The sequence below is a fragment of the Myxocyprinus asiaticus genome, chromosome 16, assembly GCF_019703515.2.
Source record: "Myxocyprinus asiaticus isolate MX2 ecotype Aquarium Trade chromosome 16, UBuf_Myxa_2, whole genome shotgun sequence".
Classification (NCBI taxonomy): Eukaryota; Metazoa; Chordata; class Actinopteri; order Cypriniformes; family Catostomidae; genus Myxocyprinus; species Myxocyprinus asiaticus.
In genome coordinates this window covers 33228740-33253805 of record NC_059359.1, presented here as the reverse complement: position 1 = coordinate 33253805, position 25066 = coordinate 33228740, and the positions used below count along the sequence as shown (strand labels likewise).

The window sequence follows — 25066 nt, the reverse complement described above, 5'->3', positions numbered from 1 at the left end:
ATACTGCAATCAAAGGGAATTTGTTGGACATAAAACACAATAAATTAGATTTATTTCTGTTTACAGATTATTTCTTTGTAGCTGCTTGCATGCATGCATACATTCATGCATGAAAGGGTATTCAGTAAACGTGTTCATATGTGTCTATTGTTATGAGGCAATCCAAAACTAATGCAATTTTAAATACACTCACACTCTGAATGTATCTTTCGGCCCTTAAATCAAACTAGTAATAATGAAACAAATGAAACTGTGCCAGGGAGCTGCAGAGTATATTGCAGCACTTGCCTCTCTCTCTCTCTCTCTCTCTCTCTCTCTCTCTCTCTCTCACTCGCTCACCAAAACAGTAAGCAGGTGAAGAGCAGTGTGAGAAAGAGAGGGAGGAGAATAACAGGAAGAGACAGCAGGTGAGAAAACAGTGAGATGAGTCTGGCAGAAGAGACAAATTGAGTTGGAAAGCATTTGAAGACATTCTGGATTCTCCTAATTGTGAGGTACTGACTATTTTCACCTGTATGTTTTAGTTGTTGTTCTGATTTTTGTTTTTAATGATACATTTTGGTTTGCATTTATGCAATAAGATAAGATGCATAAAATAATCATCTTACTGATTTTCTGTTTTGCATCCGATCCACCAATCTAACCCCCTTTTTGGCGCATTCAGCTCACCTCTTTTGCACAGTGTAAAAGATGATGTTGTGGAACTTACAGTAAATCTGTGCTAAAATAGGGTACTTCTCTCAGTAATTTGACTGCATATACTCTATGCTCTTCATCAACAGAGTCAGCACAGTTTGATAAAGGGGGTGTTATAATGACATTTATGTATGCTGTTATGCAGATACTTATTTTCCCTGATATAATTGTATTATTTACAGATGGTTGTGACAGTGTTACTTATATCCATGGTTATGCTGACAGGTCATCTGATAAATGGCCTCCCCATGGTAAATTACTTTTTAAACATTCTATATTAAGACAATGTGTTATGAAATTCCTGGTCCACAGACATTTAGATCTGTGTTCAGGTTAATCCACAAAATGTCATGGTTACTTTCGTAACCTCCGTTCCCTGATGGAGGGAACGAGATGTTGTGTCGATGTATTGGCACTAGGGGTCGCTCTTGGGAGCCCCAAACACCTCTGATCTTTTGAAAAAAGGCCAATGGGAATTGGCAAGTGGAATTTGCATGCCACTCCCCCGGACATACGGGTATAAAAAGAGCTGGTATGCAACCACTCATTCAGGTTTTGTGCTGAGGAGCCGAGACCAGGTCCCGGCCATTTCAGCGGATAGTTCAGCGCTGTGGCAAGAGGGACACAATGGGGTTGCCTTCGGGGAACCAGCACATGTGGAGCACCTACCTCAGTACAGGGGCTCATTTAGCGCACATACTGGGCTGGCAGCAAGTTTCTCCACAAACTCAACTGCCACAGGGCTAAGGAGAAAATTCATCCAGGGATCACAGTCTGTGAACACGACTGGGAGTCAAGAGTGCACGTCTTCATCTCAAAGGAGGGGAAAGGCGCTATGCGCAAGTGGTACACCCGGCCAGCTGTTCCGGAACTTACCTGCTCATGCCTGCCAATACACGGGACGAGACCAGCTCATCCCGGAGATTGTAGAATCTCGCAAAGGTGTTGGGTGCTGCCCAGCCCGCTGCTCTGCAGATGTCTGCCTAAGAGGCGCCACTGGCCAGGGCCCAGGAGGCCGACACACTCCTGGTAGAGTGGGCTCATAACCCCGCAGGGGGTGGCATGTCCTGAGTCTGATATGCCATCGCGATGGCGTCAATGACCCAGCGGGCGATCCTCTGTTTGGAGACAGTGCTTCCTTTCCGCTGTCCACCAAAGCAGACAAAGAGCTACTCGGAGCTTCTAAAGCTCTGTGTGCGATCCAAATAGACGCGTAAAGCTTGCACCAGACACAGCAACGTCAAGGCTGGGTCTGCCTCCTCCTGGGGCAGCTCTTGCAGGTTCACCACCTGATCCCTAAAAGGGGGCGTGGGAACCTTGGGCACATAGACAAGTCGGGGTCTCAGGATCACGTGAGTGTAACCCGGACCGAACTCCAGGCACGATTCGCTGACAGAGAACGCCTGCTGTTCCCCTACCCTCTTGATGGAAGTGAGCGCAGTCAGGAGGGCAGTCTTCAAAGAGAGTGCCTTAAGCTCAGCTGACTCCAAGGGCTCAAAGGGAGCTTCCCGTAGACCCCGAAGGACTACAGAGAGGTCCCACGAGGGGACGAGGCACAGTCTGGAGGGATTCAACCTCCTAGCGCCTCTCAGGAACCTGATGATCAAGTCGTGCTTCCCCAAGTACTTACCATCTACTGCATCGTGATGAGCCGAAATAGCGGCTACATACACGTTCAAGGTGGAAGGGGACAGCCACCCCTCCAGCAGACGGAGTGCGGGGTCTTGAGTTGTATGGCCTCCGTCTGCTTCTTCACTGCCGAGAACTGCTGGGCAAAGTCCTCGACGGTGTTGCCGAACAGGCCAACCTGAGAGATGGTGGCGTCAAGGAACCGTGCCTTGTCAGCCTCTCACATCTCAACCAAGTTGAGCCAAAGGTGGCGCTCCTGGACCACCAGGGTGGACATCGCCTGCCCAAGAGACCACGCCGTGACCTTCATCGCCTGGAGAAGGCCTTTTTTCAAAAGATCAGAGGTGTTTGGGGCTCCCAAGAGTGACCCCTAGTGTCACTAAATCGACACAACGTCGAGTGACAGATAGGGAACTCATGAAACATTGATTTTTGTCGACTTTTAGCACAGAACCCGACCTTAAATGTGTTCTTGTCTTTTAAAGATAGAGCATGACTGTTTTGCTTTTTTATTGTGTCGACTGTGTTACCATGGCAAGCTGACTCAGTTGCTCATTCTTTATGTTTTGTTTTGAGCAGGATGGTAAAATCAGACATTTTAGAGCCATTCCAGGAGGTGATTGCTCAGCTTTGTGTCCAGCAGGTGAGAGAGAGTTTGTTTGGGGCAGTTATTCTCAGAGTCATTGTCTAATAGCCTATCTAGCACCACTTCCTCTGAATTCTTTCCATATTTGCGCAGTGTGTGTGAATATATTTCTGGCATAACACTTCCAAGTATTATGCTTGTGATCTGACAAAATTGCCCAAGAAATCAATGGTTATTTACGATGTTTCTCTGCATCGTTCATTTTTCTTCCTTTCCCTCTCTTTCTCTCACATCTCGTGATGGGAAATGGTGTCTTGACACAGAAGCATAAACCACTTCCTTCATTGCAATGCCACTGCCTGTCTGAGCTTCTGTGTAACATCCTGTTTTTGATGCAATTTCTCATCTCTCTCCATGAGAGACCTCAGTCAGCATGTATAACTCATGCACATGAGTGTGTGTGCATGCATGTATGTGTGTGTGTGTGTGTGTGCGCGTGCCTACATCTGCCTTTAAGCACTGACACACGCAGAAATTGAGTATACGCCCATTAAGCCGAAGTCTGGGCACAGTCAAATGTAATTTTAGTTATTACACCTTTATATATGTTATGCTAATCTTTGTAGTTTTGCCTAGATGCTGGGCAGTCATGTTTGCTGGTGAGAGTGTGTGTAAAGTTTGTGTAAAGTTGCCAGTTGTTTTACATTTTAAAGCTGAAATGTGTAATTTTTATTAAAATACTTTCTCCTGTCCTATCTCAATATGCTGAAACAGCTATAAGTAAGCCATTTGAAGGTTTATTCCCTGAAAAGTGTAAACATTTTAGCTCTTTTGCACTTTAAAAGCATTACTTTGTTTGTCTGAACATCATGACCAGCCCAACATACAGTAGGTACAATACATACTGTAGGCTCAACCTATGAGTTCAAGGTTTGGCTGGTTAGTATGGCCTGTTAACCCCTGTTGATAACCCCAAAAAGCATCTTCCTGCACCAGTCAAACCACTGCTATTGAGATGAATGGGTATGTTAATGGAGAGCTCTCTCTAGGTATAATAGACATTATTGGGTTCAACCAATGGTGTGAGTTTGCGGCAGAACTATCTGTTTGGCCGACTGCCTGTAGTTGGGGGGAGTGTTCGGAAACCTGTTTAAAAAAAACAGTCATTATTTTTGCAGATCTGAAAAGTTGTGTGTACACATTATAAAACGTTTCATCTTGACTCATGGATATTAAAGGGATTGTTCACCCAAAAATGAAAATTCTCTCACCCCCATGCCATCCCAGATTTTTAAAAGAATATCTCGGATCTGTAGGTCCATACAATGCAAGTGAACGGTGACCAGAACTCCAAAAGCTCCAAAAAGGAAATAAAGGCAGCATAAAAGGAATCCATAAGACTCCAGTGGTTAAACAATTTCTTTTGAAGCGATACAGTTGGTGTTTGGGTGAGAACTGACCAAAATGTGACTCCTTTTTCATTGTACATCATTGAAGTCAGTAGGCACAGTCATGATTCCAAGCTTGACTACACATCCTAGAGCTTGATGCATCGCAGAGTACTAGATGGCGCTATAGGAAGTGTATTTGAGCTTGAAATCATGATTGTCTAGGAGACTGCTGTCATGATGTACAGTAGCCCTACCTGATAGGCAGACTACAAAGGCTCTACTCAAAGTAGAATTGTTACTTACCACTATTGTGCTGCAGATGCAACCGCCTGGTCTTAAAATTGTTACTTTACATGAGCGACACATGTTTTTCCTTTCTACTGTGTCAAGCAAAAAAAAAAAAAAAAAAAAAAAAACTCTAAAAATAGAGATTTTAATGGTTGCTACGCCCCTGAGTTTTTGCCATTCTGTTTGGTGATCTCACTGTAAATTCGGCAACAGTATTTTGAAAGTTTGCTTATCAGTTCGAACCACTGCTCCCACTGGCTAAGGCTGGAAGTGTTGTTGAGGTGAAATGTCCACAGGGTGGTGCCAAAAACAAGTTGTATTTTTAGTTGTAATTGACAAAATAGACTAAACAGGAATGCATATTTTGTTACTGTACTCTCTAACCAAAACTCTGACCCTAAACCTAACCGTCAGTGGAGAAAAACTTAATTTAGAGCGAAAATAAACCTTCGAACTGCACTCACCATTGTTTATGTAAACGCAATTACTTACTGGTTTCCCATGCAATGTGATATGAATAGCTCCACAGGGAAAGCTGATCATGAATGTGTTGATGAAAAAATGTCTGATAGTGGATGGCTCTTGTCAGTAATTTGGTAGAATGGGCCTGATTTCAGTGTACATGAACTTTTGGAAGCAACATTCCTCTTACCCGTGTGATGTTGCTGGTGATGCTAGTGGAACAGAAATTACACAGTTCATGTTTAAAAATGCTAATAGAATAATTTTTGTTTCAGCTATGCTGTGCAATGTTTAATGGTAAGAGTATGTAAGTGTGTGTACAAGTTCCAAGTTAAATTTAACACATTTTCTTTTCACTACAGTTTTTGCTCAACTGACCTTTCCATCTTCTTGTTTTTTTTTTGTTTTGTTTTTTTTTTTTCCCCACTTCCTCTTTTTCCTCTTTGCCTTCCTGTCTGTCCATCTCTCAGGACTTTTCCTATTCAAATGCAGGTGTTCTCCATGTTACTCGGGTTTCTTCAAAAGTCAGGAGAACAGTGAGGACAGCTGCCACCGCTGCTACCAGAGCTGCAAACCTGGTATGAATGATTAAGACACCTACTGAACCATCATAGTACATAAACAAGATGAACTGAGAATAAAAACAGGAAGTTTCCCAAAAATGTGCTTCATTTTGAAAAAATATTTGTGTGTGTTTGTGTGTATTAGACTTCAATATGGAGGTGGTGAAGAACTGCACAAACACATCAGATGTACAGTGTCGTTGCATGGATGGTTTCGTCTGTACAGATAAAGATAAATACACAGGCCACTGTAGCAGATGTGAACCAATAACAGCATCCACCCCAGATCAGTCCTACACCTCTGTTGTCTTCCCCTCTGTCACCACTTCGTCCACTCCCCCACATGATCTGAAGATCTGGCTGGGTAAGAGCTGCTGTTTGTCTTCTACTTGATGAAAGTATTCTAAATCGCTGGAGGGCCGCGACCCAAAAATGTGACATTTTTGTTTACTTTTGTACAAGAAACAACTTTTCAATGTGAAATCTGGTATCTGAAGCCAGGGGCATGACTAAAGTCTACCAAGATCAGGGGCTGAGCCCATGGTCCATTTTAGACTTAAGAGGTATACGTTTTTCTGAACGAGTTTCCAGCCCTGCTAAATGCTTAATCCCCTTGCAAATGCAGTTATATTTTCTAAAAGAGTATATCATTCTTAGGAGGACATTTAACTATTATTAATTATCCAATAATAATAATAATAATAATAATAATGTATTTCTAAATGTCTGTTAAAGGTAGGTCACACAAAAATATAAATTCTATCATAATTTTCTCACCCTCATGATGTTCCATACCTGTGTGACTTTCTTTCTTTCATGGAACACAAAAGGAAATGTTAGGAGGAGAGGCATGTTAGTCTCAGTCACTCTTCACTTTCATTGAATCCATTTTTTAGATACAATATACTGGAAGTAAATGGTGACTGAGGCTGTCTCTCTGTCTAACATATCCTTTTGTCCACAGAAGAAAGTAAGTCATACAGAACGACATGAGGGTGAGTAAATAATGACAGAATTTAAATTTTTGAGTGAACTTTACCCTGCTGAAAAAAAAACAAAAAAAAACAAACAAAAAAACAGCCTAAGCTGGTTTGCTGGATTTATCTGGTCTCCCAGTCTGGTCAGACTGGTCTGTTGGCTTGTTTTAGAGGAATTTCGATCATTTTTTAGCTGGTCAGGCTGGGAGACCAGCTTAAAACAGCTAAAACCAGCAAACCAGCTTAGGCTGGTCTAGGCTGTTTTTAAGGAAATACTGATGTCCATTGTAAGTGAGACACTAATCATCAAGGTGACTTGATGATAACAGTTAAGGATAACTGTTACTTAATGTCTCAAACAATTAATCATAAGTCATACATTTGATCTACTTTACACAATTATATTGTCTCTTCAGGTTCAATACAAAATCTACCTACCAAGCTTAATATTAACAAGTGTTTCTTATGATAGGAAAAAAACATTAATCATATAGAAATCATCTTTTTCTATGAATGAATGAACAAATGGAATTAAATGATAAACAATACAGACAATGAAAATTCAGTTCTGTCATTTAAAACAGTATCAGACCGTATAACTGTGGGTGTTGAGTATGATGTTTTATATGATTATTATTTACGACAGACATTTATTATATAAATATTGATTTATATATATTTACAATATAGATATATAATAAGATATATTATATATAATGTTTTCTATTATATTAATTAATATAGTATGTCAAACTCAAAACCTCTGCCCTAGTACTTTATGAGAACCAATAATGTAAAAAGACAATTTATTTTTGAGCTGCTTGAGGGAGCAGAGGGTAACATCTTGCATGAAGATTTGAGAATCGGTTAAGAACAGCATCTTCATCAATGATGTCAGCCACATTCCTTTCAACTGAGAGAATTGCTAAGTTGTTCAGACGAGTTTATCCCATAGTACTGCGTAGCCATGTGTGGCGGTGTCTCAATGAACTGAAAGATCGCTCACATGATCGCAGCTAGTGACTGGTATGGTAAGTGCAACCTGAAGTACCTGTCTTACAGATGGAAACATGAGTGGATCCAGCAGTTGGAAAACTGATTGCATATCAGGAATGAGAATTCTGCATGACAAGAATTGTTGGCCACAACCAATTCCTCTCTCTGTGGCTGAATTTTGTAATGTTTTGCAAGCTTCCCTAGGCATTCTTCAGAAAGAAAGCTTTCTGACTTTGGACTACATGCAAAACAAACCACTTTTATAAATTTCCCCCTCAAATTGTGTTGCTTCATCAATGTTCAATAAAAAGAAATATTTTTGTATTTTTTTTTTTGTATACGCTGTGAGATTAGTAGACAACACATTTTCCTTAAGGTGTGCATTTAGCTCTGTTGTTCCCTATCCTGCACCTGCCTACCATTTCTTGATGCCATTGTCCTTTGAATGTATTGGATCCTGTTCTCACTGAGATTCCCTGCTGCCGTGAAGTAAAAAACTGTCTAATATCCGCCTGAAAAAAAGAATGAACAACTCATTTTAACATATTATAAAAGGAAGCAGCAGGCTAAAGGCATTGACTTTGCAATACAGAGGGCCAGGGTGATCGAAACGGGATCAACGGTCCACCACTCCACTCCGGCCTGGACCACCACCACTGCATTTTCCCAAATGTTACCGAACAGCCTCTTTTAGTTGTTTCACCTCTTGGACACTTTATGTTCCACCTTACATAGCTAAATATCTGAAATATGTAAAATATGCATTGCTTAATGTTGTTAAATGTGATCATTATGTTCTCATAAATATGCCTTTTCTCTCCCACAACAAAAAAACAAAACAAAAAAAAACAATTGCACAGAAACAAATGATAAACTAAATATGAGTGTGATATGACTGGTATTTGTCATACTTTTTTCATATTAAGATCATATCCCATGAATTTCTGCTCTAGACTTTAATTGCCTCCTGAGTCCTGAGCTGAACTTGAGTCGTCCGACCATGCTTCGCCTTTGTGCCGCCTGCAAACTAGACTAGTCGTATTCCTGTCAGTCATGTATTTATTTATTTATTTATTTTTAAGATTTTGTTTCTTTCAAATAAGTTGTTGAAGCGAAGCGTTGAAACTGAAAACAACAATAATAAAAAAGGAGCACCAAAAAAAAAAAAAAAAAAAAAATTATAGAAAACTATAGAAAAAACCTTTGGGGCTATAGCCAAATAGCCAGGGCCTAGTCACGCCCCTGTCTGAAGCAAACCCAGTTAAGAACCACTGATATAAACATTATTTAGGAAGGCTGTGCTTGAATGCTTATTTCCACCAACAGTAAGTCTGTCAAAAGTATCTCTCTGTCTCTCTCGGTCATGTTTAGATGCTAAATGTCATTCTACAAAACACCTGTGAGGTTAGGGGTAGGGTTGCACAAATGTTGAATGTGAATGTTATGAGACTTTTTGTAAAATGAGGTCTAGTATATAGACATGACAATCTCTCACTTTGTATCTTTCTCTTTGCAACTTTCTTTCTCCCCATTACTAGCTCTCTCTTGCATGGACTGTTTCTAAATCACTTCCCTCATGTATTTCTCAGGTGATAATGTTTTGGTTTGGATTTTAATTGGATTCATATCAGTAATGTTATCAGTCATCGTCCTTATAGTCTTCTTCCGACTCTGCAGAAAGAAAGAAAAGGAATGCTTTAAGCAGTGTGAGTAACACACCCACACATGAACACAAACACATTTCTTCTCAGTGGTTTGCTGGATTGATAGCAATTGTCTTACCTCTCACTGTCTCTCTTCTTTATTAGTTGTCAGAAGATGCTCGTTGGGTAATCTAGAGGTAAGCAATGAGTAAGAGCTTATTTTTGCAGTATAATAACATACTTTGCAAGTCCTGATTTATTCCAGTTATAACTCAGTTACTGACTGTCCCATACATTTCTTAAGATTGTGAGTGAGACCACACCTCCTCCACGCCAACCAATCGAGCACCCTCATGCCCAGGAGATGCTGTCACAAGCCAGTACACCCACCAATCATAACACAGACAGCTCCTTTCATCAGCCAACAAGCTCTGAACAGGCTGTGCCTCCACCTGGCAATTTAGGTACTGTTTAGGATTGATCCTTTATGTTTTTATGAATTTCTACTTTTATTAAAAACTTTTTAATAAGAATGTTTAAGTGAACCAGTTCCATTGTCATGAAATTATGTTTTCATTAACCCTTTAAGCTCTGAGGATGTTTTTAAAGATTTCCTGTTTCGGTGGCATAACCAAAATTAAAGGCTTATAATAAAAACAAAACACAAAAAAAATAAAAAAAATAAAAAAAAAACAAAAAAAAACAAGGAGGGTCGTGTTTGGTATCGAAAATGTTTCACATTTTTTAATGATATAGATTATGATAAATTCTGAGACTCTCAGTCTAAGAAACTGCTGAAAAATCACACAAATTAAGCCAAAAATTTACTTTTTTTCTTATTTTTCCAATTTGACATCTCAATAAGGTGGCTCCGAAAAACTGCTTTTGTTTTTTTCCCAATCATGTCAATTGTATTTGAGAAAATTTTGTGTTGATATGAAAAGCAATCAAAAGTTATAGCATTACAAAAATAATTTATCATAGTGTCCAAAAATTTCTCCATGTATTCCAAAAGCCTCTCCAAACAAATAAAACATAATAATTGTACACAAAAACAAATTAAACATGCAAACACAACAATGACTAAAGATCTGCATAGCATGGAGACATGATTATGAGATTTCGCAAAATGTGCCTTTTGACTCAATGAGTCTGCATCATTGAGTCTGCATCACTTACTTGGTGCCATCTCCTGATGGCCATATGTAACATTGTGCTTCGTATGGTTTATCTAATGATCACTTACCTTGTTTGAAAGATAATCGCCTCTAAGTAATGGTATGTGATATTTTATGTTCTGTTTATTTTTCTTGAAGTTATAAGTGAAAACGTGGCATATAAGCAACACCAACATAATTGACAAAGACATATACTGTGCTATTACTAAAACAAAACAACTAGGCTGGTTGTATTCTGCTTTTTGAGAGGTTTCCAATGACGTTTAACACATGTCTATTTGATCAGTTTTGTGTCTTTTACCGATTGCAATAATATGTACAGTGCAATTTTCTTTTTTTTTCTTTTTTATAAATTATCCAAACAAAACACTTTGATTTGTCTGCAAATTTCAAAACACTTGTTCAGTTTTGGTCATAATGCCTACATGCATTGCTTTCAAACGATACCTATTTTGTGTTGGTCAAGACTGTAGTTATTAATATTTTGAGAATTCTGTTTTTTCTTGTTTTATCTTGTGGGCCTTTCTTGGTGGGCACCATATCGAGCTTAAAGGGTTAAAGGGTTCAGTACTAGTTTAGCTCATTTGTGGCATAATGTTGATGTCTTTAAAAAATAGGAAAAATGGTTAAAATAAGGAACTTACAATGTAAGTGAATAAGGCTGTAACAATGTTGCTGGCACTGGCAATGACAAAGACGATGACCAGGAAATAAAGAACCCAAGTGCAAATTTATTCCAACAGTGTAATTCATAGACCCTAACTACAAGCGTAAATAAAACATAAACATGAACTTGGCTTGACATAAACTTGGCTTGACATAAACTTTAACTAACAACCAAAGTTACAACAACAATACCTGACCATGGACAATGGAAAACATGAGGGTTAAATACATGAACATGGGAGAACACATGACAAGGATAACCAATAAACACAAAGAACTCTAAACAAGATAACAAGACAATCAACCAATAAAAACAAGACACATGAACATGGAGGGAAACATGAAATCACATGACAAGGGAACCACATGACATGAAACAGGAACTAGAATTTCTAAATAAAAGACATGAAAAACATGAACCAACAAAATACACATGACATAGGCCATTACATAAACATTAAAATACACTATTTGTCTAAAGTATAGCTACAAAACATAAACATTGTATGTGTTAACATGATTTTAGTGTGATAAAATCAGGGATTTACCAGTGTTACAGGGGTTTGCAGGCATTACTCTATATGTCGCCATGAAAACGAAGTCGTAATCTTGGAAATGACTTTACACAAAGAAGGTTAGTAGGCAATTTTATTACATTGAAGTCATGTTAACACGTTTCATTTTCACATCTTGTTGCTATGTTTATGGACTGGCCCCAATCACTTCCATTATAAGTGCCTTACTTTAACTGCAAAATTTTCGTTCCTTTTTTTAAACCCATGAAAGATGACACGAAATTGCATCAAGGTCAAATACAAAAGTAGAAGTAAATAACCCTCCAGATATCATAACTCAATAAACATATGCTAGAATACGTACAGCAGGCTATTACATCATTTAGGCTGGTCCCTATGTTAGATTATACTGCAGACTGCTGTTACAGTCTCCATTGACTTCATCAGTTTCAGTGTTTTCAGAGTTGATTTTATATTAGCTACATATTCACTCGCACTTTAAGGGTTAGGTTAGGTTAGGCTTAGAGTTACAGGTCACTATAATGTTTCTGCAGAGGCACTAGACCATATTACAACCCATAAGTAGATAGGCCTAGAAGTATAGAATAATAAAAAATATATCAAAAGTTTTATGACAGATAAAAACTATGGGGGCCCCCACGTTTTAAAATATCTGGGCCACTTTTGTCGTGGTTCGTTTCTGACCCTGCTCGATTTTCTCATTCCTAAAGATCTGTGAAATACAGAATTCCTATGTGTTTTTGCAAAAACATGTACAAATAGAATGAAAAGACTCAATGTGTCCCTCTCTCATAGGCCCTCTCCACATCTACGGTCCCCAGACAGTTTTTGTTAGTTTGCTCAATCAGTTTGGATGGGATGGAGGAGAAAAAAAAACACATGAACTCCAAGAAGAATCTATAAATCACAACAACATGCCGTACCCTCAGTCTCCCCCCATCCATCTATCTGAGGAGGAAAGGAGTAGAGAGAGCGATTTCATCTTCTTCCCATCTCAAGAGCAAGGAAAGGAGTGCCATATATCTAAAGAAGAGGTGCTGTGAGGGATTATGGAAAAGGAACGTCCGTTCCTTATTCCAAACTGTTCAACTGCTGTGTGGTTTGTTATAACTGATGCTTCACGACTACCCAGTATTAAAACTCTAACGGGGATTTCGTCTTGAGAGCAGGAGGCTGCATGAAAGACCAATAGTATGGCTGACAAAAGTCTTGCGTATGAGCTTGACAGTTCATGCCATCTTTGAAATATCATCCATACCTTCATGCGTAACTGTTTCTAAAAGATCAGACTGGCAGGCATGACCTTATTGGATGCTGATGGTGATAACATGAAGAATTAATTTCAAAAGCAGGTCTTGAATGACCCACAGGCCCAAATCTATATCTCAGCACCTCTTTGTCAAAAAGTTTGAAGGCAAAGAGCAGGCCCAAGGCACTCAGAAGACCTAATATATCCCATGTATGAGATATTTATGCAAAATAAAGTCTGATACAGTAGTGATGTCAATGTAACTGCACCCTGCTGAAAAGCTTATGCCAAGATCTTGATATTTAACATTTGCCGTTATTAAATAATATGTTTTTATTTATTTTTAGCTGTTATTAAAACTATTATAATTTGTCATCATTGTACTGACAGTTTTTTGCTCTCACACTCTTTTATAGTGTCTTATCTTTTATAAGTCCCTGATGGTTGATATTACGGAGTTCTTCCTCATTTCTTTGGTTTTTGTGTGGCAGATTTTGGATTGTACCAAAAAAGCCCTGACATTTCGATGGTGTCTGGAAATGTCAACATTGTTCATATGTTCAAAACACAAGCAACTCAATAAGCACACCTCAGGAACACACAAAGCTATTGTGTTATCATGTTTATATGTTTTATATTCACTGAAATACAAATTCTTACACCTGGTATTGATTGTAAAATACAATAGTATCAATAAAATAAAATTTTTGCATTTGTTTTCCTTGAGTGCTTAATTCATTTCACTGCAATTTCCATATTATGCGATCGGGTAGTTGACATTAAATACTTTTGGAAAGTTGTGTTCTATACTTTATCTAAAATTATTTTAAACAGCATTTTGTTAATTCTGTTATGATAATTATAAATGTATTTTACATTTATATTTGTGTGTGTGTGTGTATGTATATATATATATATATATATATATATATATATATATACACAAAAATATACATGTAAAATAAATATACAGTGCATCTGGAAAGTATTCACAGCGCTTCACTTTTTCCACATTTTGTTATGTTACAGCCTTATTCCAAAATGGATTAAGTTCATTATTTTCCTCAATTCTACAAACAATACTCCATAATGACAACGTGAAAGAAGTTTGTTTGAAATCTTTGTATATTTATTAAAAATAAAAAAAAATTAAAAAAAATCACATGTACATAAGTATTCACAGCCTTTGCTCAATACTTTGTTGAAAAACCTTTGGCACCAATTACAGCCTCAAGTCATTTTGAGTATGATGCTACAAGCTTGGCACACCTATTTTGGGGCAGTTTCTCCCATTCTTCTTTGCAGGACCTCTCAAGCTCCATCAGGTTGGATGGGGAGCGTCGGTGCACAGCCATTTTCAGATCTCTCCAGAGATGTTCAATCGGGTTCAAGTCTGGGCTCTGGCTGGGCCACTCAAGGACATTCACAGAGTTGTCCCGGAGCCACTCCTTTGTTATCTTGGCTGTGTGCTTAGGGTCGTTGTCCTGTTGGAAGATGAACCTTCGCCCCAGTCTGAGGTCCAGAGCGCTCTGGTGCAGGTTTTTATCAAGGATGTCTCTGTACATTGCTGAATTCATCTTTCTCTCAATCCTGACTAGTCTCCCAGTTCCTGCCACTGAAAAACATCCCCACAGCATGATGCTGCCACCACCATGCTTCACTGTAGGGATGGTATTGGCCAGGTGATGAGTGGTGCCTGATTTCCTCCAGACATGACGCTTGCCATTCAGGCCAAAGAGTTCAATCTTTGTTTCACATGGTCTGAAAGTCCTTCAGGTGCCTTTTGGCAAACTCCGGGCGGGCTGTCATGTGCCTTTTACTGAGGAGTGGCTTCCATCTGGCCACTCTACCATACAGGCCTGATTGGTGGAGTGCTACAGAGATGGTTGTTCTTCTGGAAGGTTCTCCTCTCTCCACAGAGAAATGCTGGAGCTCTGTCAGAGTGACCATCGTGTTCTTGGTCACCGCCCTGACTAAGGCCCTTCTCCCCTGATCGCTCAGTTTGGCCAGCTCTAGGAGGAGTCCTGGTGGTTCCAAACTTCTTCCATTTACGAATGATGGAGGCCACTGTGCTCACTGGGACCTTCAATGCTGCAGAAATTTTTCTGTACCCTTCCCCAGATTTGTGCCTCGATACAATCCTGTCTCGGAGGTCTACAGACAATTCCTTGGACTTCGTGGCTTGGTTTGTGCTCTGACATGCACTGTTAACTGTGGGACCTTATATAGACAGGTGTGTGCCTTTCCAAATCATGTCCAATCAACTGAATTTACCACAGGTGGACTGCAATCAAGTTGTAGAAACATTAAGGATGATCAGTGGAAACAGGATGCACCTGAGCTCAATTTTGAGTGTCATGGCAAAGGCTGTGAATACTTATGTACATGTGATTTTTTTCGTTTTTTATTTTTAATAAATTTGCAAAGATTTCAAACAAACTTCTTTCACATTGTCATTATGGGGTATTGTTTGTAGAATTTTGAGGAAAATAATGAATTTAATCCATTTTGGAATAAGGCTGTAACATAACAAAATGTGGAAAAAGTGAAGCGCTGTGAATACTTTATGGATGCACTGTAATATATAATTATCATGCATGCTGCTTACATCAACTGAGAGACTACATAGAAAAGTTGAATAAAAAATTAATTTGTCAAACCATAGGACCATCTAAAATGAACTATGGAAATCAAACAGTACAAAAAACTTAAAAGAAATGGTGACCAGTCACACTTGACCTTATACTGTACATTAAAATACATTTGAACCTAAAATCTTTGTTGATAAAAAACATTATGCATCAACTCCTCAATTATAAATACAAACAATTGCACAGAGAAGAAAATGTACAATATTATTTGCAAAAGTAGTTCTCTATCTTAGCATTTCTCAGGTGGTGTGCACAGACAGTCATTCCCACAGAACCTTCAGACGGTCTGCCTGAGTACAAATGCTCTTCCTCTCTTGAGTCAATGGCAGCAGCAGGTTAGAGTAAATACTTGATCCACAGATGCACCGACTGTCTTCTTCCTCCTTCCTTCTCAGACTTCCTCCAGTTTCTCTGTCTTTCCACACACTTCCTGCACTGGCATTGGTACTTCCTCTTCCTCTGTGCACTGACTGGAACCAGAGTCATTCTTTTTGGAGGACGAGAAACCTGATGACCCAATAGGACGGACAGTATTAAAAAACATACAACAATCCAAAACCGGAATCTTTAATAGATGCATTCAAGCAATGATATGTCACTATATGCAGCACTCACACAGTAGGTTGAGTAAAGGTTGTGGTTCTCAACTGGTTTTGCTTCTGGACACAAATTTTACATTGGACCCAACACAGTTCAGAAATTGGGTAACACTTTACATTAATGTTCCCTTTGTTAAGGATTTATAAAGGTGTTTATTAATGACTAATAAGCCATTTACAAATGCATTATAAACCATTGATATGCAGTTATAACAAAATGAATAAAAATAGCGACTTTCATGCAATACTTGCCAAACAGTGAACCATTTTACACCTTGTGTTATAAATATTTATAATTTATTAATTATATTCATAATTATTATTAACACTTATTCAACATTATTAATCTACGAAAATGTACCTTAATGTAAAGTGGACACATTTGAAGCATTTGTTAAGGGAGTTGCTAACATAAGCAACCTATGTACATAAAGTTCCTTATGGTTTAACAGACATCAGGCTTTTAAATTATATACTGCATGCTGTGAATGAGCATTAAGACCTGAAAGTGTTTTTGCAGAGGACTTTAGGTAACCAGGACTAGGTATGGTGGGACACCACTCAGAGTAGTACCATTCTTTTGACATCAAAATGACAAGGAAAGTGACAACACAAAAAATAAATCAAGATATTACTGTAATTAATGTAAACAATGCAGACTGCAGTAAAATGGCATAAACCCTCTTTTTAATCACACTATAACTGTCTATTTTTGCTGCATTGTGGCAGTAATCATGAATTAGGGCATTTTATGCTTTTGATTAATATAAGTAGAATAAGTGTATAAATGAAGCATTTATAATATGTAACTTAAAAGGCTTACTGTTTGGCAAGTATTGTATGAAAGTTGCCATTTTTATCCATGTTGTTATAACTACATATCGATTTATAATGCATATTCAAATGACATATTAGTCATTCATGAATCCCTTTATTCACCCTTAACAAAGGGAACATTAATGTAAAGTGTTTATATTGTGGCATTATATTCATGCTGTTAGCCAGAGGGGAGCTGGCCCCCACAGTGAGTATGGTTTCTCCCAAGGTTATTTTTCTCCATTAACCAACATCTTATGGAGTTTTGTTTTCCTTGCCACAGTCACCTTCGGCTTGCTCAATGGGGTTATAAATACAATTATTATTTAATTACTTATTTTTAAACACAATTCAAAATCGTATTTTATCAAACTACACAATGATGACATTATAAATATTACAGTATCATTTCCTGTCAGTGCATGATTTTCTGTAAAGCTGCTTTGAAACGATGTGTGTTGTGAAAGGCGCTATACAAATAACAATGACTTGACTTGTTACCTAGAATTGTTTATGGTACAAAAGTAAATAAAAACTTCTTGAAAATTAAAAATGGAAACGTATTAATATTCCCATGAAGTGCATATAAGCCCAAAAATATGCAAAATTGTTAAGGCAGAATAGAAACAGTCACAATTTTGTAAATGCAAAACAGCAGAAGTGTGATTTATTTGTTTAAATGGTTTCTTTGGTGTGATGCTGTTGTTTTCTTTTGAAGTATAGTAAGAGTTTATCCCAAGTGAACCCATATTTAATGTAATTTGGGTCATATTTTCTTTTTCCTTGCATAATTGTATAAATAGTTTTCAAGCATGTCATACAAAGACAGATTTGAAATACCATAGAGTTTGATTTGGCGCATGACCTTTGGTGTCAACAACAAAAGATACAGGAAGTATTTTCTTATTGTTCTAAAAGTTGAAAGAAGCCTATTTAGTTTGCTATCCTGTATGGTCAGTTGCATTTTATAATTAGTATTTAGCATTGCCTTAACCCTGCTCTCCGCAACTCTATTAAAATAAACCTGCAACCCATTTTGGGGTCTCGACAAATCAGTTGAGAAACACTGAATTAAGGCATTGTTCAGTGGTGAGTTGCACTCACAGGTTGATGTTGGCATGATCCGTTCACATGGTCGTGCATGTCTGCTGATGAGAAGGAAACAGGTGAACAGAGCGCACAAACACACACATGCAAAACACAGACTCACCGAAATCCACATTCCATTTTCTGGAAGAGCTTGATAGAAAGGGAGCAAATGGATGGAGAAAAGAAGAGAGAAAGAGTGGACAGGTCAATAGCGAATAAACCTGATATACTCTCTGTGTGTGTGTCAGTCTGTCTGTTTGCTTTCTGACATACATCAGTAATTCAAAAGCGAATATTTTAGGATGATTCTTCAACACTTTTGTCCCCAAAAAAACAATCCCTCTAGTTTTAAATGATAGACTATAGTAGCGTTAAACTTTATTTTGTGTCATAAATTACTGTTGGCTAATTTTGTGTTGAAATGGGACATTTGCCAGAATTTAACTAGCTTGAACTTGTTCCCTACCAGACTTTTTAACTCTATAGTACATTTGTAAAAAGTGTTAAAATCAGGGATATTTTCCTTTTCTCTAAAAATATAAATGTAATATTTCCAATTAATTTGGCCTGCACTGTATGTGTACAATTTGATTACTTTTTTATTTTTTTAAGAATTGTTGTCCTTAATACTGCTGTCATTATCATCACGCCAAGCATTTTGGAGAACAACTGAGTTTTTCCTTAAAAAAATAACTGTTGTGTACAACAGAAGAAAGAACACATCTGGGTTTTGAATGAATGTTCTTATGATAGTTATGAAAGTTTAACTCTGAACCCAAACCTCAAACATAAACCTAAACCTAACCATAAAGTCCAATGATATTAATAGGAAAATATCTGTTGTGTACAACAGAAGAAAGAAAACATCTGGGTTTTGAATGAGCATTGTTTTGATATTTCCTGAGTTTAACCTTGAACCCAAACCCCAAACCTAAACATAAAGTCCAATGATATTAATAGGAAAATAACTGGTGTGTACAACAGAAGAAAGAAAACATCTGGGTTTGAATGAGCATTATTATGATATTTCCTAAGTCTAACTCTGAACCCAAACCCTAAACCTGATCATAAAGTCCAATGATATTAATAGGAAAATAACTGTTGTGTACAACAGAAGAAAGAAAACATCTAGATTTTGAATGAGCGTTCTTATGATATTTCCTAAGTTTAACTCGCAACACAAACCGTAAACTTGACCATAAAGTCCAATGATATTAATAGGAAAATAACTGTTGTGTACCACGGAGGAAAGAAAACATCTGGGTTCTGAATGAGCGTTCTTATGATATTTCCTAAGTTTAACTCTGAACCCAAACCCCAAACATAAACCTAAACACAATTGGTATAAGATGATGGAAGCATATTCCAGGTTATTGACATACATCAGTCACTTGTATTGCATAAATAAATATGGAATAAGTAACAATTTTTCCACAGATGTTTCCTTTCTTAAAACAAAGTGTTGGATAGGAGGCAAGATCAAATTTGATACCTGTATTGTATTCATTTGAATTTCTGTTTGTTGATTGGTTGGTCTTTATGGGAATAAATGTCATATATTTCCTTACTACCCAAGTTGCACGATATCTTATGATTTTGCCATTTTGTTCAAATTATTACCAGTTGTGATGAGACTGTGTTAAAAAATTGTCATTACCATCACATACAGTACACAAAATGCACATAATTGACCATAAAGTTTCCAAAATTAACTTGAAAGTTGATCAAGACCATGATCAGATCCAGATAAATGTTTTCACAGATGAAAAGATTTTCATATTTCAAGATTTCAAGTAGACAAAATTGCCTCTAGTTGAAGAATCACCCTTCAGCAAAAGATTAACAGCAGTTTGTGTGTGAGGGTTCAGACACTTACTTGTGGGTGGAGGAGGCCTATTGGTCATTGTAGTAGCAGTAGTCTGGACTTTCACACATGTCTGGCATGTGCTGTCACTGCATCGGTACCCCTCATGACATGTACACACGGCGTCATGTGTCAACGTACAGTTCGTCTCATACTTCATATCTACAAAATCAGATGTGATCATGTGTGATGTTATGTAGAAGCATGTGTATATGTGAGTCATTTCCCCAAAGCACAAGTATCAAAATAAAACAAGCTCATACACAGGTTATTTTATCTGCTAACTCACACATAAATTCTCATGCCATCTCAAGATATTCACTTTGCATTTTTGCAGCTCGTTTCTGTGTATCCCTTCTTTTATTTCTCAAGACTGCATTGCCTGATCATCTAACCCAAGCTACATTTTAGTCTTTGATTCCAATCTGTTTTTACTTCTATTTGTTTCTTATTCTTCAAAATGACTCTATTTAGCAGGAGATGTTTATACCAAAATATCCCAGACATGTCAGTAGATACAGTATGTATGATATTCTCTCTCTGCAGTATTTTCTGAGCTCCACGTGTTGTCACCACATGCTTTATGATTTTTTGTTTGTTACCAAAGACTGAGATATTTCTCAGACCCCCACCCACTCCCTGTTATAAAAACCCACCAAGACCCGATAAAGGGGAAGCCCCTGTCGTGTTTTACTGTCATGTTTGCCATTTCTAGTTTATGACTTTTCATACTATTGAACTGATTCATCTGAAGATTCAGATGACAGTCAAAATGTATCACCGTAACAAGGTGATCTGGCAGGACCTGACCTCTGTAATGATATCACAGATAAAGAAATGGAGTGGACGTACATTCCTTGCTGCACTTTGTGCACTCAGAGCACTTCATGAAGTCGTTATTGAAGCCTGCTGTGAAGTAACCATTACTGCATGACCCGCACTGAGTATCGAATGATCCTGGTTGGCATCTCATTTTCATATACTGTCCTGTGCACAGACACACACACACACACATGTAATGAGAATGCATTGCAATGTACAAACAGAATGATGACGTGGCATTTAACACTCTGATTTCACAGTTTGGGTTCAGAGAACAAGTCATCATACAAGAAACATGATGTGTCATTATAAGACCTTCGGCAAATGTCATCAAACCATACAATAACCAACCCCTGAAATACTTTTATGTAATGCAACCCTTTGTGACACGTCCAGTATATCCTGCCTGTTTTAATTAAAAATTTGCCTCAAAGAAGCTTGAACACAGCAACCTGCAATCAATAATGATTTGTTTCTCAATAAAATAAGATTCTTCCTTTTGTAAACATGCCTAGTTTTGGTTATTCAAGACTGATCTGAACTTCCTCTGTGTGTAGGCATTTTACACGTACTGCTTTATCGCATCATGTGTTATCAAAACTATCTTGAGATCATTTGGTTCACAGGAAAAAGAATTTCCCTGAATTCAACTCAACTCAATACAGCCCATCTAAATTCAACTCCTCAATTTAATTCATGTTAATTATCTAAAGTGCAGCTTAAGTACATATTAAGTTTAACTCTGCTTAAATTCTCTATCATTCTATTCACAGCGATGAGGCAGTGGATTTCATTTACCTGGTTTACATTTCTGGCAGCACTGATCTTTGTGAATGTATTGTGTTCTGTTATCGCAGTTCAGTGATTCGATGAGAGGAAGGTTATGTGATGACAGCAGGAGGATACTGAGAAAGGTAAGCATCTGATTGGAAGAGAAAAAAGAATATTGTACCATGTAAATGTGTTTGCATTTTGAGAATCTTTGAGTATAAAGAGTCTTACAAATCATATATAGTTTACTGTATATATAAATAATTTGGCCACTGTATAAATTATAATTTGGCTGCAAAGTACTGAATGTTACTCATTCTTTAGGAAAAAGATGAAATGCCTAAAAAGTTCAATTCAAGTAATGTATACACTCACTGAGCACTTTATTAGGAACATCTGTACATCTACTTATTCATGCGATTATCTAATCAGCAAATCGTGTGGCAACAGTGCAATGCATAAAATCATAATGTTCAAATCAACCATCAGAATGGGGAAAACAGCTGAACTCAGTAATTACGACCATGGCATGATTGTTGGTACCAGATGGGCTAGTTTGAGTATTTCTGCTAACGTACAACAGCTAACGTAATCAATGTAAACTTGTTTGCTGGTGTTCAGCTGGCTGTATTTAGGTTCTCAATGGGGCGGTACCAGCCACCAGGGAGCATTCAAGGGATTCCAGGGGGCGCTGAGAGCAAATTAGAAGAGAGGGGGGCGTTAGGTTACAAAAGGGGGTGTTTATCAGTCATAATAATTTAAATCTATCATCAAGTTCCTCTTTGCATTAAGACGTTTATCTAGACTTGGAGTATATCAGTTTGTTCTCAATTATACGGGTTGATCTGATTTTGAAGTCTAGCGACACATCTGAAGTATCTGGTTGAGCAGTGTCAAATACACATGCAGAGGCACAACCTCAGCTATGCACCTGTATGGCTCTGTAGATGGATACGGCTCAATGGACAGAGCAGCACGAGCACAAAGCTCTTAAAGCTCGAGCTCTTAAACTCGCAGCTTTGCGAGAATCGGGAAACAAGGCGCGAGAAGTGGATACCATTTGAATTCAGCATAGAATTCTACATGACCACCCTTGAATTTACTATAGTACCACTAACTATACTTTAGGCAGAAATAGGTTGATAATAAATATTATCATATCACTAATTCAGCTCTATTAAATTTGTCATAGTCTACATTAGGGGAGTGAGGGAATATAACTAATTTTTGTTACAACTTATAAATAAGGGGTAAGGGAATGAACTACGGGTGTTCATCAAAAAAAGGTTGAGGAAGATGATAGGCCAGTTGGTCTCCCAGCTTGACCAAAACCCCTCTAAAACCAGCTGTTAGACCAGACTTACCAGACTGGGAGACCAGCTAAAACCTGTAAACCAAATTAGGCTGAATTAAACTGTTTTTAAGAGCAGGATTTAAAAGCTTATTAAGCTGGTACATAGATGTTGTCATTAACTTTCTTTTTTGCATTTCTCAGTTTTGCTTTACTTTGCACAGTAGATGAATAAGTGTATACATGAACAAATCCTTTAGGTCTGGTAGTTTTCTTCAGCAGGTGTAAGTGATTATGCAATCTATCCTCATTAGCACTGTTACAATAAGCACAAGACAGATTCTACTTTTGCAACTAAAAGATTCAGCTAGACCTGCTTAAGGATACACATTTGAGGCTATATTAAAATTCCCTTTAACATCTAATTAACATCTATATAAACATTTGCAACCTTATTATAACATATCAAAACTCAGTACTATATGGCAGCAACACATAGTACATTTCAACCTGCTGGCATAGTTTTACCATACCTGTTAAACCAAACAACCTACAAGTGTCCACCGAGACAGGCAAAGTCTTACCATATATCTGTGTACAAGATTGAAGGCAATGAGAAAGAGACAAGAGATGTGAGTTAGTCAGGCCCCTCTGAGAATTTGAAGGTGAGGGGACAAAACTTCAGTATTCAATAAATATCAGAAATGTCAAGATGAGTCATATTTAAACCAACCTTCTTGATGACTTAACTCTGCCTTATAGGACCCCCTGATTTCTAAAGCATCATTCTGTCTGTCAACATCACTCTTTTTGCTCTACCCCAAACTTTCCATCAAATGTTTTCTGTTGATTTTTATTTTTTTTTTTTACTTTTAACTAGTTCCAAAACAAACTCTCTTTTTCTCTGTCTCTTTTTGAAACCAACACATATGCACACAAAGTCTCAGATGAAAAGGGTCCTGTCTCTCATTCTGAGTAAAAAGGTGACTGAAAAAAAAGACTAATGCTTTTAACGGCTACTCGTTCTGAGATGAGTGATTCACAATCAGCAGCATATATGCTTGCCAGTTGAGGTCAATGGTATAACACCCCACTACACAGAATCCCATGAAGCCCAAATTTATATTTTCGGTTCAGTTTAATGAAGCTTTTGCCCAGCTCAAAACACATTATGACTGTAAGAATAACAGAATTGTTTTCTTTTTTTCCCCTTGTAGTTTTCCCTTGTTCTTATTGCTTTTCCCTAACTTTGTTTCTATTAAATTTCTGGAGATTCTATTTAAAATAATGACAGTATTATTTTGGCTCCTCAACTGTTTTTATACTGGCTCCTCAACTGTTTTTCATACTTATGAGTTGTCACTGCAACTCATCAGTTTTATTCTGTAGAACTCGTACAACTAAGGGTTTAGAGGTATGTCCTTCAGACAGTTCATAGATTAGACATTCCACCGCAGAGCACACGTGCACACACATATGCACATCTCATTTTTACAGTAAAAGGAGGTCTTGTTAATACTTCACTACAAACCCTGAGCTACAGGAATTGCGACATCAGCTCACTCATACAGCGATAACATCATGTGCTGACAGGCTTGCAACTTTACAGGGCTCCGGTCTTCAAGTAAGGGTTGATGACATGAAATGAAATGAAATGAAATGAAAATAATAATAATAATAATTTATTCTCATTTAAAGCTGAAATTCTTAAAAAAAAAAGAAGCTGGCATAAACAGTTAGGAATAATCTGATTATTACTTAAAAAAAATGAAAAAAAAAAATGTATGAAACCAACATAAAACACAAAGATTACATTTCTACGAACTTGAAACATTTGTTTTAGACTAGATTTTATCATTTAACATTTGTTGTCTCAGACAACCTTATTTGTCAAAGACTTGTAAAAGAGTTCTTCCCTTTATGAATGAGCCCTATGTGTGAGATACCTGTCCAAGCCTAAATGTTAAACCTAGGTTAAGAACAAAGCTTGCGAAATAGCTCTATTTGAAGAACGTTTCCATTCTGTCCTAAATCCATTATTGGTGTGCTAGCATGCTTTGTATTTAAAGCTGATGTGTGCAATTTTCTTGCTTAAAATAATTTTTTGTTTCCCAGCTTAATATGCAAATTCAACAGTTTTGTACCTTAATTTTACCTAAGTGTAACACTGTAGCGCTGTGGTGCTAAGAACATTCATCTGTTTGAGCGGCATGTCCAGCCAACACTGCAACATTGGCTAGAACAATGGTTTGATTTTGGGGTGGAACTATCTGTTTGTTCAACCAGTGGAAGACAGGGGGAGT

General features: G+C 37.6%; 2 protein-coding genes across 2 annotated transcripts; one reads left to right on the top strand and one right to left on the bottom strand.

The window, feature by feature from the left end:
* The first annotated feature begins 368 nt into the window (after positions 1–368).
* LOC127454334 (uncharacterized) lies at positions 369–13572 on the top strand. The gene is made up of 9 exons (XM_051721457.1): positions 369–494; positions 879–947; positions 2905–2968; positions 5523–5630; positions 5761–5979; positions 9178–9294; positions 9397–9428; positions 9536–9695; positions 12407–13572. Exons 2-9 carry the CDS (start codon positions 879–881, stop codon positions 12652–12654), a joined length of 1017 nt encoding a protein of 338 aa, XP_051577417.1. The 5' UTR covers positions 369–494; the 3' UTR covers positions 12655–13572.
* Positions 13573–14024: 452 nt separating this feature from the next.
* On the bottom strand, positions 14025–23401 carry LOC127454168 (tumor necrosis factor receptor superfamily member 6-like). The gene is made up of 6 exons (XM_051721173.1): positions 23348–23401; positions 21500–21623; positions 20732–20866; positions 19892–20041; positions 18031–18165; positions 14025–16018 (listed from the first exon to the last, which is right to left on the bottom strand). Exons 1-6 carry the CDS (start codon positions 23348–23350, stop codon positions 15903–15905), a joined length of 663 nt encoding a protein of 220 aa, XP_051577133.1. The 5' UTR covers positions 23351–23401; the 3' UTR covers positions 14025–15902.
* Positions 23402–25066: the final 1665 nt, after the last annotated feature.